The sequence below is a fragment of the Lampris incognitus genome, chromosome 12 (genome assembly GCF_029633865.1).
Source record: "Lampris incognitus isolate fLamInc1 chromosome 12, fLamInc1.hap2, whole genome shotgun sequence".
NCBI lineage: Eukaryota > Metazoa > Chordata > Actinopteri > Lampriformes > Lampridae > Lampris > Lampris incognitus.
In genome coordinates, this window is record NC_079222.1 from 34,100,154 (window position 1) to 34,116,367 (window position 16,214).

The 16,214-nt window shown below is 42.2% G+C and overlaps 1 protein-coding gene across 1 annotated transcript; it reads left to right on the plus strand.

Annotated features, from left to right (window-relative positions):
* The first annotated feature begins 429 nt into the window (after nt 1-429).
* dck (deoxycytidine kinase) lies at nt 430-15,522 on the plus strand. The gene is made up of 7 exons (XM_056290755.1): nt 430-583; nt 916-1,031; nt 12,535-12,728; nt 12,850-12,997; nt 13,217-13,332; nt 13,791-13,890; nt 14,138-15,522. Exons 1-7 carry the CDS (start codon nt 493-495, stop codon nt 14,162-14,164), a joined length of 792 nt encoding a protein of 263 aa, XP_056146730.1. The 5' UTR covers nt 430-492; the 3' UTR covers nt 14,165-15,522.
* The last annotated feature ends 692 nt before the right edge of the window (nt 15,523-16,214 follow it).

The following is a 16,214-nucleotide window of genomic DNA, read 5'->3' on the forward strand; positions in this document are numbered from 1 at the left end:
GAAGCCAAAGTGGGATTTTTTTTTGAGTGATGTGTCGCCCAATAATACATCTGGAAATTTGGCAGAGGAAGTCCACCATTGAATTCGCGTCTCTGGCGACGGGTGCCTTTCCACACCATAAAAAGCCAGAAATGGCTTGGTCAAATTGTTTAAAAAAAAAAAAAAAAATTTTCGGCAGAAATAGTTGGAGACCTTGGAACAGAAATAAAAAATTTGGGCAAAATTAATTTTACACACATATATATATATATATATATATTACTTAATTGAGCGTCAAATCGGCCTGGCGATGTAGCGGTAACACCACTCCCTTTAGGACCGGCGCGTCTTTACTTCCGGGGCGGAGCTTCCGCTGCAGTTGGACTTCATGACAGCTGTTGCCGCCAAAGTCTGAAAGACAAGCTTGCGTTGAGCTGATCGTGACGGTCGTAGGCACAGTGACGAAGACGATATTTAGAAGAAAAAAAAAAAGGGGGGACCTATTTGAAAACTATGGCTCCGATATCCAAGAGATCATGCCCTAGTTCGCCGAACGACTCGATGGAGAAACGGATAAAGCGAGTTTCCGTCGAGGGGAATATTGGTAAGTGGAGGACTCACTTCTGATGACGGCATAAAAGTGATTCACATACAAATACTTACGGTTAATTTTGTATTTTTTTGCAGCTTCCACAACTCGCGCCCTAACATTTTTGATTTTTGGATACCTATACATGTTGAACAACAACTGCACCATGTTTGCTTACGCGCCAATTGTCCCGAAATTGTTTTAAGCCGACATTTGTACATCGGCTTGATTGGTATTCCCCGGTGTACTGAAGGTGTAATAGTGTGTGAGAAGCAGCGGGTCATCGTGATACATTGTATCCAAAAAGGCGGAACCTGAACGTTCGGTGCACCTCTGTGTTTCCTCAGCAGCGGGAAAGTCCACGTTTGTGCGCCTTTTGGATGATTTGAACGCCGACTGGGAAGTGGTACCCGAACCCATCGCAAGGTGGTGCAACATACAGTCAGATCGCAGTGAATTTGAGGTATTGACACACTTTTGCCTTACTAAAAAACAAAAAACAGAAAAAAAAACAAGTTTAATGTTTGCAAGTAAAAGCGCGACGGTTAAGACGTGACAGTCTGGAGATCAAGAGGCCTTACATCAGATTTCTTTGCTTGGGTAACCGAATGAACTGTGGACCATGACAAGTAGTGACACTGTAACGTTCAGATTTGATTCTTAATGAACAGTCTTCATTTTGATTGAGGTTTCTTCCAAGGAAGGACTTCGAATAACCTTAAAACTATTCTGTGCAATTATTGCTATATATAATTTTCTTATGTCAGTCTCATTCCTGTAGTATTGCATCATGTGAAACATTTTATAACTTGGCAGTCTTAGTGTGTTTCCACATATAGTTCTCCTAAAAGGAAATGAACTCACTGAACCAAAAAAAAGAAAAAAAGATTTAGCAGCAGAATCACGTGTTCACAATGTAAGTGGACCCAAAACAGGTCTCCATTTCAGCACTAATGAGATCCCAGACCACTTCTTGTTCATACCAAATCCACTTTACAACAATTATTCAACCTAATTCAACTAAAACATCTCCCCCTAGCTCTATCTGTTAAAATAAAGGACTGGTTTAGGAATTCATCCACAACTGAAGTCCGGACAAAAGCCCACCAAATCATCAAGCAAAAAAATCTAATTTTGTCAACTAACCCCAACCTGACACAACCCTGATCTGACCATAAGCAACACAACCATATATTCCCCTGCCTGGCTTTCATTCAAGGAGCATTGTCCAACCTGGACAATTCCTTCATAACAACCAACTCATCTTCTTCATGCAACAGGCCAAACAACACTCCCTTCCCCTGAACCTTTTCTTTCAACCTGTCAGGTGATCCAATATAGAATTAAATCTCCCATATAAATTCCACAATGTGTAGCCTTGATGGACACATTTCTCAACTTGAGGGTGGGAAAAAAATATAACATCAAAAATGTAATAGACCCTCACTGAGACAGATAATGTTATGGGCCTCCCATGTGAGAAATGATTATCTGACATCCCCATTGTCAGCTCTCCCGAACTCTGGTCTTCTATCCTCTGCAAAGCATTTAACAGTGAACTGCTCCACAGTGGTTGTTTTAAGTGCTCCACATTCCAAATGTCAGGCAACTCAGTTGTTTCATCCTTGGATTACATAATACCATGACCACCTGCAGCATCCTTTCTTTCTTTATTGGAACACAAATTTGTAGATCAAAGGTGTTACACAATTTTTGATATATCTGAAACAACATGTGTGAATGCAAAGAAATACATAAAAAATGAATAAAATAAAGACAAATGAAAATTTGAAATTTGTAAACTATAATGTCCCTATGACAGGCTGTTAATAGCACAGTGTTTAGCGAGCTGGCAAATGTGCACAATTTAAAGGACCAGTCTCATAAAGAGTCATCACACAAAGACCATTTGATGTCCATAATGACACTTTAGCAACTCATGTCAAGTCAAGTCAATTTTATTTGTATAGCCCAATATCACAAATGACAAATTTGCCTCAGGGGGTTTTACAGCAACACAACAACCTGTCCTTAGACCCTCTCATCAGATAAGGAACAACTCCCTTAAGAAAAAAAAAAAAACATTTAACAGGGAGAAAAAATAGGACAAAACTTCAGGGAGAGCAACAGAGGAGGGATCTCTTTCCCAAGACGGTCAACGTGCAATGGATGTTGTGTTTACACAATTTACACATTACAACACTGAAGGAGGATAACAGAATTATAATGGACTTATAAAATTTATGAAGAATATGATGCACAGGATGACAAGCAGTGTCCAGATGCCACCAGAACAGCCCAGGACCCAAGCCACACGACCAGCATCATCATGTAAAAATTGTACATGGCCAATTACCCCACTCTTCCAAGTCGCTGCTGCACTCCCTTTGCCCATCCAGGGAGGGCTGCAGACTACCACATGGCTCCTCCGATACATGTGGAGTTGCCAGCCGTTTCTTTTCACTTGACAGTGAGGAGTTTCGCCAGGGGGACGTAGTGCGTGGGAGGATCACTCTATTCCCCCCGGTTAGCTTGTGTTTATCCCTGTTAGCTCTGGTGTGTTTTATCTGTTTATCTTTGTTTTATTTATTGTTTGCGAAGTACTTTTATCTGTTGCTTACCCTTGTTTTATTTATTTGACTGTGAAGCACTTTGTGACTTGTGTCTGTGGAAGGTGCTATATAAATAAAGTTTACGTACTTACTTATCGTGAAAGTGTTGTATGGGTGGACAACCGCTAGTAAGTTATGGCCAATTAGGGCCCTTATGGCTTTATATACATCAGCATAAAGTGGCAGTGAAAAGCCATAGTGGCAGATGATGAATTCGCATGGCATCACCATCGCCATATCTATCTGGCCACTTGTGGCTGTTTCAGTGTGACTGACCATTGCTGTCCTATTACAGCCCTATTTGGGTGAATGTGAGTGGCTCTTGTGACACAACACTGCACACATTTGCTTAGAGTTAAAAAACGGTAACTTTCCAGCCTCTCTTTTTCTTGGATCGCTGATCAACTCTGCACCGCACACAATCCCACAATGCCTTGGCCAGGCTTATTTGCATTCCATAGGTAATGAATGGAGGTTATTTGGTTGGTTGGTTTGGTAGTAAATCGTTTGTCAGTGTGGCTTTGCTGATACACAGCCCTTCTGCATCCAGTGTGAACAATGGGTTAGCCTCTCATTAATTCCTATGAGGAGAGGCCTAGAAATATTCTGGAGGACTGTGGGAAGGTGAGCATCCAAAAATGTTGAGGAGCAGCGGTGTGTTGAAAGTGTTGAAAGTAGAGCTCAGGTCAGATTTACACAAATTTGAGACATCTGGAGCATAGACTATATACAAAAGATGGATGTAGCACCTGTGACATCACCCACTGGTTTCTGAAGGGGCATTTTGAAGCCTAGAGTTTGGCTTTACGCTCGCTGCCATCTTGTCAGGTGTTGGAGCCAGAAAATCCAAGTTTGAGCAACAGCGTGGAGCTGGATAGTATCAGTATCTCCTAGTATCATTCTCCTCCAGCTTAAAAACAGCTAAGACCACTTGCTGTCGGAACAAGATCTGTGGTGCCACTGATGCTGGAAAAATGTTTTTTGCTTTTAACTCACTCCGCGATCCACCTCCTCCTCCCACCTCCACTCTGCTCACTCCTGACATGTTTGCCTCGTACTTTACTGATACGTTTTTGCCATCGGTAACCAGTTCTCTGAGTCTGACCAACTCTGTCTGCTACTGCCAGCTAACAGTGCCTCACTCACCTCATTCTCCCCCCTGACCAAGGAGGAAGTCTCCAAGCTTCTGGTGGACCCTACTGGAGCTGTCTGCTGGACCTAATACCATCCAACCTCTTACAGACCATTTCCCCGGCACTTAATCCCACAGTTACACACATCATCAACTCCTCAGTTACAACGGATATGTTCCCACTGCATTTAAGCAAGCTCGGGTCACCCCGCTGCTCAAAAAAACCTACACTCAACCCAGCCCAGGTTGGGTTCAGTGTAGTTTGGGTCCTACCCTTTCTATCAAAAATACTTGAGTGCATGGTCTTTAACCAAGTCTCCGAATTCCTTTCTGAGAACAATCTGTACGATCCTAATCGGTCTGGCTTTAAGCGGGGTCACTCTACCGAGACTGCACTCCTGTCGGTAATAGAATCACTGCATTTGGCTAGAGCTGCTGGTCAGTCCTCAGCTTTATTGCTGCTAAATCTGTCAGCTGCCTTTGACATGGTTAACCACCAAATTCTCCTCTTCAAGCTCACTGAGCTTGGTATAAGAATCTGCCCTCTGTTGGTTTATGTCCTACCTCTCAGGGAGATGTTTTGGAGTATCTTGGAGGGGAGACGTGTCCCAACCGCCTGACTTATCCACAGGGGTACCTCAAGAGTCAGTGCTCACTCCCCTTCTCTTCTCAATATACACCACCTCACTTGGTGCAATCATCTGCTCCCATGGTTTCTCATACCGTTGCTATGCTGACGATACCCAGTGCTTCTTATCATTCCCGCCAGATGGCCTCATGGTCTCGGCGCGGAAATTGTCATGCCTTGCTCTGCATGGATGAAAGAATGCCACCTTCAGCTTAACCTGTCTAAGACTGAGCTCCTTGTCATCCCAGCCAGTCCATCCTTACAACAACATATCAATAGCCAGCTCGCATCAACCCAACTCATGCCCACAGATTCTGCCCGAAACCTGGGTGATGACCAACTGTTGGGATAGGCTCCAGCATCCCTGCGACCTGACTTCAGATAAGCGACTTGGATAATGGATGGATGGATAATCTTTAAAGTTCATGTGGCCTCGATTGCTCAGTCATGCAGATTTGCCCTGTACAACATCAGGAAAATTAGACCCTACGTGTCTGAGCATGCAGCAATTCCTGGTATAGGCTCTTGAGATATCACACATTGACTACTGCAACTCCATACTGGCAGGTCTCCCTGCATGCACTTTCAAACCTCTGCAAATGACCCGGAATGTGGCGGTGCATCTGGTCTTCAACCAACCCAAAACAGCATGGCACTCCACTTTTCATATCCCTCCACTGGCTACCAGTTGCTGCCCACATCAAATTCAAAACCTTGATGCTCGTTTAAAAAACAATAACTAAAATGGCTCACGGCTACCTGAACGCCCTCATTCAGGTCTACACTCAGTCCCGCTCACTACGCTCTGCCAATAAAAGGCGACTGCCAATACCGACACAACAGGGCCCAAAGTCACTAGCCAGACTCTTCTCTTCTGTAGTTCCCCGTTGGTGGAATGAGTTACCAATGAGTTACTGATCCGCTGAGTCCCTCCCCATCTTTAAGAAGTTAAAGACCCAGTCCTTTCACGAACACCTCCACACCTGATGGTATTAAAAAAACAAACTTCTATGCACCCTATGCATTGCCTTTGTGCACTGCCTGTTGACACCTATGTCTTATCGGACTTGAACCCAGTTTTTTGGCACTTACTTGCATTGTTGCCTCCTGACTAGATCCTCGCTTGTGTTGTATTAACTCTCAGATGTACGTCACTTTGGATAAAAGCGTCCGCTAAATAAAACTGCAACATTGTACATTTTCCCATGTCTCACTAGATTTCCCGTTGGCAAGCACATTCCCTTGCCATATTGGCCAAAAAGTTGCCCGGTGTAAAGTCACCCTTACGTTATTTGTTGTCTTCACTTGGGCAACTTGCAATTACACAACTGTGACCACTGTGTAAACAACCAAAACCGGCACAGTTGCATAACAACCGAAATTGGCGGCCGGTTTAATATGCATGGCAATTTGCACATGAAAAAATGTGTTAAATTGCCGGTTTCAGTCGTTATGCAACTCTGGGTGGGGAGATCCGCAGTCAGCTGAGTCACGAAGTCACTTACATGAGTGATGAAGTGTTTCTCCCACTAACCTTTGTGACCAGATGAACTGATTGGAATTCCTCAGAAACTCTGATTGAACAGTACTTGCATAGCTTCCTGATGAATATCCACCTTCTTTCCTGTCTTTTGCGCTCTGCAGACAATATCGTCTGGCAGCTTATTGTTTTTTTGTTGAGTGGGTGCTACAAGGGGAGAGACTTGGCATAGGGAACCACATTGTCTTGCCTGCCTGTGTCGTACATCGCATAAGAGCCAAATATCCTTCCCTCAATGTTCAGTACAAGAGGGCATGCTTAAGTGGACAAAGCAATGGACAAGCTTTGTGATATGCAAGACCTTGTGGACACTTTTACCCTGAAGCTTGTTGGGGCTGATCTATTCTTTGTCTCTTGTCAAATTGTGTAATATGTTAAACATTTATTTTGATATTGAATAACACGTAACGTGTTTCTTTGGTTAAAATCTATATATAACTTTGTTAAAATAAACACTCAACGGTAGGGAAAGTGCTCAACAAATAAGGAGCAAAATAATCCAGTGAGTCAAGTAAATTCTTTATGTGACAGTACAAGCCTGTCTCATAAAGGATTTACTAAAGTCACTGGATTATATATATATATAGCTGAAAGTAGTAGTAGTAAATGTCACAGACATATTCTCAGTATTTATTTTTTACTACTGAGTACACTTTGTCCTTTTTCTGTCTAAAGTAATTCTAAGCGAAATTTGTAATGAAATGAAAGGAAACATTAGATAATTGATGGCCATCATCAAAGACAAACTCAGCGTAGAAAGATAGCGCTGGCAGTAGCAGCGCCGCAGCAGCAATGCAGTCTGGGTGCACACCAACACGCTTGGGAACCGTAGCAGTTCAGCGAAGTAGCCGTCACACACAGGTAAAGGTAAGTGGTGTGGACCAGGCCCTAAAATAGACAAGCACGCCCCTTCTAATTAGCAAAGGTGGGCACAGTTGCCCTGCCTCATTGGAAGTGACGCATAACGGGTCACGTTGCAGGAAAAACCGCCCTTACAGCGCGGACAAAGGCGACATTCAGTTAGTTTTACGCAAATGAGGACGCTGTACACAGTGCAATCAGTCATTTAACTTGACAAAAATGGGATTTTCTGGGATCTTATTTAACTGTTTATTTATTTAACTTGATTTTCTGGGATTTTATTTAACTTCCACCTGAGTCTATGTGAGTACACTGTGAAACTCGTCTGCCAATGGCCAAATGGGAAACACGGCGAGGCAGGCCAGCGGGTGTCGCTTGTCATCTGAAAGGCCCTGCATTTAGCATGCAGCTGCCATCTGTCTATAGAAGCACTGGTGACTCTATTAAATTACACTTCCAGAGGAACAGATGGCCCCGCTATGATAAACATGAGCCACCCTCTATCAACTGTTGAGCTGGCGCCACCCCCAGCCTCATTTCCAATGGTAAAACCTTCCCACAGAGCCGTATTAAGTAGGCTTTACGTCACACAAGTGAGATTTTCAGGGAGTTCCTGAACTTATCTCATATTTCATGCACAGGACTTCATACCCCCTTCTGTTTTATAAACTGGGGTGTACAGATGAAGCAGACTTTAAAGAATATTTTCTCATTATTTTTTTTAAACAAAATAAAATGTGACATTGCAGGTATTTTATGATCCAGGAGCAACAAAAGCTAAATTAATTGCGTGTTTATCGCTCTGTAAACTTGTCTAGCATCTCGGACGGGGGGCTGTGAGCAGTTAGGTGGCCCGTAATTGTGCCACTAAGTAAAAAGGAAGTGAATGATTCAGGCACAGCTTTGGAGGCTGTGATGTAATGTGTTGGTTGTGGTTGTGAGTTTAGGGGTGTGGGCGAGGGTAAGAAAGACACAGTAAAACAAATGTGAAGCTACGTTTTTGGTTCACGAGAGCAAATAGCTTTACTCAAGGCTTTTCATTCACCCCCTTGACCGGATTCAGTAAGAACTTGATTTGTGAGCTGATGCCACTGTCTCCAAATCAGCTGTGCTATGATTTTAACAAGACTATCACAATGACCGATGAATATAATTGTTCAAGTTGTGGCCAACTCTTCTTCTTATATCTGTTTTACTGTAATATATCATTTATTCTCTCCCAGAGTCCACAAATAGAGGTACTTAACACATCTTTGGTGGTCCATCTATGGTGTGTCCAAACAGAAACTTTAATCAGTTCATGTCGGACTCTAATTTAAACTTTCTTGTGACTTCCCAATTTGGCTTCAAGCTATGGGAATAGGTTAGGCTAAATTTCATTCATCAACCAACACTGCATTTTACTAGATCTTTATCAAATACTGTTCTTAAATATAGACACGAAAATGCTTTGGGGGTATTGCGTCACATCGTATGGGGATTTGGACGCAGTACTGCCATTTGCAATACTGCTGACAGCATGGAGAAGCAGCACAGGAGGAGAACCCAACGTTCCTCCGCTGATCACTCACAAAAGACCAGGCCTGCCAATGTACAGAAGAAGACATTAGGCCAATACAACTTCGTGTCAATGGCGTCCTGCACTGATATTGCTAGTTTGTTGTAGCCTGCAAATTTGTTTGCTGAGTGTAAAATGGTGAAACATGTGGTTACCTACCATCTACCATGTATCAATCTACTACTACTACTACTACTACTACTTTCGGGTGCTCTACCATGCTCTATACCATCTACCATGTGTAGACCATATATATATATATATATCGTCACCTTATTAAAATAATGGCCTAAGTCATATTTTCAAGTTTAAAAAAAAAACAATAAACTGACAAATTTTGTTTCAGCTTCAGTTTATTCTGTTTTTTTAAAAACTTGAAAATATGACTTAGGCCATTATTTTGAGAAGGTGACGATATATATATACACTACCGTTCAAAAGTTTGGGATCACCCAAACAATTTTGTGTTTTCCATGAAAAGTCACACTTATTCACCACCATATGTTGTGAAATGAATAGAAAATAGAGTCAAGACATTGACAAGGTTAGAAATAATGATTTGTATTTGAAATAAGATTTTTTTTACCTCAAACTTTGCTTTCGTCAAAGAATCCTCCATTTGCAGCAATTACAGCATTGCAGACCTTTGGCATTCTAGCTGTTAATTTGTTGAGGTAATCTGGAGAAATTGCACCCCACGCTTCCAGAAGCAGCTCCCACAAGTTGGATTGGTTGGATGGGCACTTCTTTGAGCAGATTGAGTTTCTGGAGCATCACATTTGTGGGGTCAATTAAACGCTCAAAATGGCCAGAAAAAGAGAACTTTCATCTGAAACTCGACAGTCTATTCTTGTTCTTAGAAATGAAGGCTATTCCATGCGAGAAATTGCTAAGAAATTGAAGATTTCCTACACCGGTGTGTACTACTCCCTTCAGAGGACAGCACAAACAGGCTCTAACAGGTACTATTTAATGAAGATGCCAGTTGGGGACCTGTGAGGCGTCTGTTTCTCAAACTAGAGACTCTAATGTACTTATCTTCTTGCTCAGTTGTGCAACGCGGCCTCCCACTTCTTTTTCTACTCTGGTTAGAGCCTGTTTGTGCTGTCCTCTGAAGGGAGTAGTACACACCGGTGTAGGAAATCTTCAATTTCTTAGCAATTTCTCGCATGGAATAGCCTTCATTTCTAAGAACAAGAATAGACTGTCGAGTTTCAGATGAAAGTTCTCTTTTTCTGGCCATTTTGAGCGTTTAATTGACCCCACAAATGTGATGCTCCAGAAACTCAATCTGCTCAAAGAAGTGCCCATCCAACCAATCCAACTTGTGGGAGCTGCTTCTGGAAGCGTGGGGTGCAATTTCTCCAGATTACCTCAACAAATTAACAGCTAGAATGCCAAAGGTCTGCAATGCTGTAATTGCTGCAAATGGAGGATTCTTTGACGAAAGCAAAGTTTGATGTAAAAAAAATCTTATTTCAAATACAAATCATTATTTCTAACCTTGTCAGTGTCTTGACTCTATTTTCTATTCATTTCACAAAATATGGTGGTGAATAAGTGTGACTTTTCATGGAAAACACAAAATTGTTTGGGTGATCCCAAACTTTTGAACGGTAGTGTATATATATATATATATATATATATATATATAGAGAGAGAGAGAGAGAGAGAGAGAGAGAGAGAGAGAGAGAGAGAGAGAGAGAGAGAGAGAGAGAGAGAGCATCTACGTGCTCTATACCATCTACCATGGATCAATAAAATCTCTAAATTAAGTTGATTTTACATAAATGGCAAACATTTCTCTTGTGTGCAAATTAACATTGTTTAAGATGGCAAAAACGGAAAGTGACCTACTACTGGCTTGCAACTTAATTTTGTGAAAAAGTGAATTTAACTTGGGGTGTAATTAACATACGGTAGCAGCCACACACCTGCACACTGTGCCTACCTCATGTAACTTGCTATGAGTAGTCTTGAGTTTTTAGCATAATGAAACATGGCAGCATTTTCAGGTGAAATTGGAATTAGGAGGCTGGACATTGACTTGCAGCATAATCAGTTCGTAAGATTTAGCCCAGAGGAAGCCGTGCAACATTTTGAAATTGATGTAAGAATCTCTCTTTCTGCTATGCTTTACAGAGGGTGGAAATGCTATTTTCAGCCTCTACTGGTTTAGGTTGTGGTAGATGGGTGTAGGTTGGATCATCTGTTATCTCACAGCACTTCAGTCAGCAGAGTGGAAATGAATGGGCTCCTCTGTGGTGCGGGACCTCTCTCCTCCAGGATTTCCCCTATCTGTATTGAAACGGAGGACCAAAGATGGCCAGGGGGAGTTGGGAGCCTAGATTACATGTCAGATTTGCGTCTGAAAGTAAAGATAGACAACACTTTGCATCCCGGACGTACGTGTAGCTTTAACCACTATAGTTCAGATGCAAGAATTTTTTTGATCATTGAATGCCCTTTCAGCACCACCCCAATAAGAAAAATACCACTGTAATTCTACCCATGGCTCAGCATCAGAGCTGATTTGCAGTTTCACTTCTGAGTATAATTCGTATAGTGTTCAAGTTTTGAAGATGATTTGCATATAGTATTTAGATTATATATGATAAGTAAGTGAACAGAATTACAGCTGGTTGGTTTTAACAAGTATTTGTTTCAGGGGGCGTCCGGGTAGTGTAGCGGTCTATTCCGTTGCATACCAACGCAGGGATTGCCGGTTCGAATCCCCGTGTTACCTCTGACTTGGTGAAGCGTCCCAACAGACACAATTGGCCGTGTCTGCAGTTGCTGCACTAGCACCTCATCTGGTCGGTCGGGGTGGCTGTGCAGGCAGGAGGGGGAACTGGGGGGGGGGAATAGCGTGAGCCTCCCATGCGCTATGTCCCCCTGGTGAAACTCCTCACTGTCAGGTGAAAAGCGGCTGGCAACTCCACATGTATCGGAGGAGGCATGCGGTAGTCTGCAGCTCTCCCCAGATTGGCAGAGGGGGTGGGGCAGCGATCGGGGTGGCTCGGGAAGACTGGGGCAATTTGCCGGGTACAATTGGGGAGAAAAGGGGGGGGGGTAGTATTAGGTATAATCAGAATCAAAACCAACTTTATTGGTCAAGTGTGCCTATACACACGAGGAATTTGACTCTGGTTCACAGCAGCTTCAAGTATTTTGCAGACATCACCCACAAAAAACAAAAACAAAAAAACAAACAAACAGAAGAAATAAATGGATCCACAACGGGACATTGGAGGCAAGCATGTCCTGCGTGTTTTATTATCATCCTATAACTGTAGCCTGGAAAGTGCTTCATGATGGCAGTTCTTTGATTTCTCCATCCATTGAAATTCAGATCTCATGTTTATTTCAGGAAGATGAAATCTCTGAGACCACTTTCCCGGCAGTCAACCCGCTGATCATTTTTAACCTGAATGGCTTGGCTTGCAAGTGAGGTTGCAATGTGTATAGATACAAACAAAGTTATGTACATATACACAATATAGATGCAAATGTTTGGCCTCCGGATCTGTAGTTGGCATAAATCTGCCTTTAAACTACAGTCCTATAAGGCAGTTTAGCGTCTAGATCTGGTTTTGTATTTTACCTATTTTCACCATCTTACTTTCGTGTTCTAGGAGCTAACGACGTCCCAGAAGTCTGGGGGAAATGTGTTGCAGATGATGTATGAAAAACCTGAGAGGTGGGCCTATACCTTCCAGAGTTACGCTTGCATGAGCAGGGTGCGAGCCCAGATCAAGTCCACCAATGGGAAGCTCAGGGAGGCGGAGAATCCAGTACAGTTCTTTGAGCGATCAATCTACAGTGACAGGTATTAACAGACAGAGCCGATGGTTGTCTGAATCCTGAGATTGCGAGGACATATTTTTGGTTGAAATTTCTTTTGCCCATGTTCAGTTTCTTCCCTTTTCCCCATATTCACCATGCTCTAGGTACATCTTTGCAGCCAACCTCTATGAGAGCGAGTGCCTGAGTGAGACAGAATGGGCTGTTTATCAGGACTGGCATGGCTGGCTCCATAGCCAGTTTGGCAAGCACATCAAGCTTGATGGTATCATTTACCTCAGAGCTGCACCTGAGGTAACCCTCTCTGAGTTTTACCTGCCTCGTTTTGTGCACTGCTACTCAACCAGCTCGAGATAGTATTGTTTCGGTATGGTAATTGCACCGTTTTTACTTTGACATCTGAAGAAGCTAATGTCTTAATTGGTCAGAGCCAAGAAAGAATTCAAAGAAGTTAACAATAACCGCACAAAGAGGTCAATTATTTCCTTCCTTTTGTTGTGTGTGTGTGTATAGAGATGTTTGGAGAGATTACACGTGAGAGGCAGACAAGAAGAACAAGACATTCCTCTGGAGTACTTGGAGAAACTCCACTTTAAGCATGAGAGCTGGCTGCAGCACAAGACGATGCAGTAAGAAACACCAACATCCAAACTGACTTCTATGCCGCATCATCGTCACAAATGTTCTGCATTCATCTGGAGACCCCACATGTATTTGTCGGACAGAAAGACGGGGTCTAGCAATTTTACTTCACGTCCTCTTTACGATCTGGCCGGTCTTTGACATCAACAAGAGGGACTTAGTTATGCAAAAAGCTGTAGGGCAAAAAAGGGACTGAAATAATCTCCCTCATACATTTGAAATGCACCTGACTCCTTTAAGTGTTTTAGAAATAGATTCCGCGGGAAACGGATTGTTTCTTAAGGCCGTTGTGGGCTATGCATTTCCTTACAGAGATAAATCTCTCCCCTAATAGAACTCCATCTCCTCTGGGAAGTAACTTAAGTGACATGACAAAGGGTGTTTCTTGCAAAAAAAAACATTTTTAAAATCACTAATCACTTTTCATTTGACCTCTGACCCACAGTATGGAGTTTGACTATCTCAGCAATGTGCCGATACTCACACTAGATGTGAACGACGACTTTAGAAACGATAAAGTCAAGTGTGCTGACATGATTGAGAAGGTAAGTAATTCTCAAGCCCACTTGGACAATAAATCTCAACAAGGTGTATATGTATATCTTTCCCATTTCACATTCAAATGGCTTTATTGGCATGACATAACAGGTGTATCCCATTCAAATCCTACAAGGATTAAAATAATCCCGTGCCTTGAAGACATGTGCACAAACTAGCAGACACACTTGCGCTACAACAAGTTTCACCTCCGCAAATGAGGTGTTTCTAATCTGCTTCTGTTTCTTTTTCCAGGTGAAAGAGTTTTTAAGCAAATTGTAATAAACCTCATCTGATGACTATCAGAAACTTGAGAAGGCCAAAGGACGTGAGCAGGAATGAAGACGTCGTTGTAGGACAATATGAAATTTGGGCAGCGATGCAATTTTTGGATGTCAGTTCGTAAATGAGATGTTTATATCAAAGAAAGTTGAATCAGTTCATCTGGACACAACTTTTCTTGAGAGAGGAATGTTTCGCCACTCATCTAAGTGACCTCTTCAGTCTCAACTGGCTGCAGGTATCCCCACCCTTATAAACAATACAGTGGCATAACAATCGAAACCAGTGATTGGTTATTTGCAGATAGGTGTGACCATTAACTAGAGTTACAATGGCCATGTGGACTATTCACAGAGGATTTGGGAATGTTTGCAATCACAGCACTGTAAGATGGTGACAGATGTACTCTTAGCCCCCCCCCCCCGGTTTAGGGATGGTCATTCCCTCTTAACATAGATGGCCTCTTTGACTCTCTGTTCAAACCAGCGTTCCTCCCTATCAAGCATGTGCACATTCTTATCTTTGAAAGAGTGGCCACTGGCCTGTAGATGGGTGTCGACTGTGCAGTCTTTTCCACATCATCTTTCCACCTCTTCAGTCGAGGTCAGATGCAGGGGCGTTTCCAGGATTTGAGGACATTCGGGGCTTAGCCCGGACTTCTGTTGGGGGGGTCCAGGGGGGATCTTCCCTCGGAAAATTGTTTTGATAAACAAGCTCTATTTTGACGTTTTTTTAATGCGCTCTGGCACCTTATTTACATTCAAAGTACACGCCTTAATCATTGAAAAATTGAAATGTGCGCCTCAAAAACTTGTTTGCTCTCCAGATTAATTGTGAATTGTGATGTTAAAATATTAGTGGTTGTTGGTAATTAGTATTAGTATTGAGTAGAAGCAGACTACTTCACAACTGCTATCATTAAACATTTTTTGACATGCTAACAGTACCAGACTAGAGAAAAAAAATGTATTTATGTTAAGAGTTTATTGGAATATTACATTTTCTTTCACTCACACACACACACACAGCATTTTCAGATACAGTTCATGCAGTGTAGTGCTGCACTGTTCAATGTGATGGTTAACTTTTGTTTGTGCCTATAGTAAAATGAATGCGTCGTTACCGTTTTAGTTCGTTTTATGGAAATTTGATATATTTACGAGAAAAATCCTGCTAAAGGACAACAAAAATATGCTGTGGAATCAGACGAGTATGGCCCGCTAGCTAAACGGCGCCTACAATCATGAGGAGAATTTCTCTTCGTCATGATTGTAGGTGCCGAATCCAATTTATATCAATTCATATTATTCAAAGTAAAGCGACTTTGAGTGTTATGTTCTATTTATAATAATAATAATAATAATGATAATAATATTAATAATAATAATAATTATTATTATTATTATTATTATTATTTTTATTATAAATCAACAGGCACTTTCAGGCATTATTGAAAAGTTACTACATAGGCTAAATTCTTACCCTTCCTTCTCTTTTGGATACATCCAGAAAGATTGAGTTGTCGTTTTCTTTTCCTGGACGCTTTGCCATTTCTCATCTGCTCGTCTCTTCCCGCTTTAACCTGTGTCATGTGACTCGGCGCATGTGCAGTGCGCACACACGCACACCGACTTAGTTTAGAGACCTGCGTTTATTTTGACAGGCTGTTGTGTTACGAAGACTATCGGATATTCACATCGGCTTACATTTGAAATTATATTCGGGGCTACACTCAAAACGTTGGGGGGCTTAAGCCCCGGCAAAATGACCTGGCGACGCCGATGGTCAGACGTACATCTGTCGCCATCTTACAGTGCTGCGACTGTAAACATTGCGAAATCCACGTGGCCATTGTAACTCTAGTTAATGGTCACGCCAACATTTACACATGAAACCGGTCGTTGGTTTCGGTCGTTATGCCGCTGTATTGTTTATAAGGGTGGGGGCAAACTGAGGAGGTCACTCAGATGAGGGAAGAGACCTTGTATCCAGATGAACTGGTCCAACTTCTTTGATTTTCTAATTGCATTATCGAGCATGCGTCAACTTT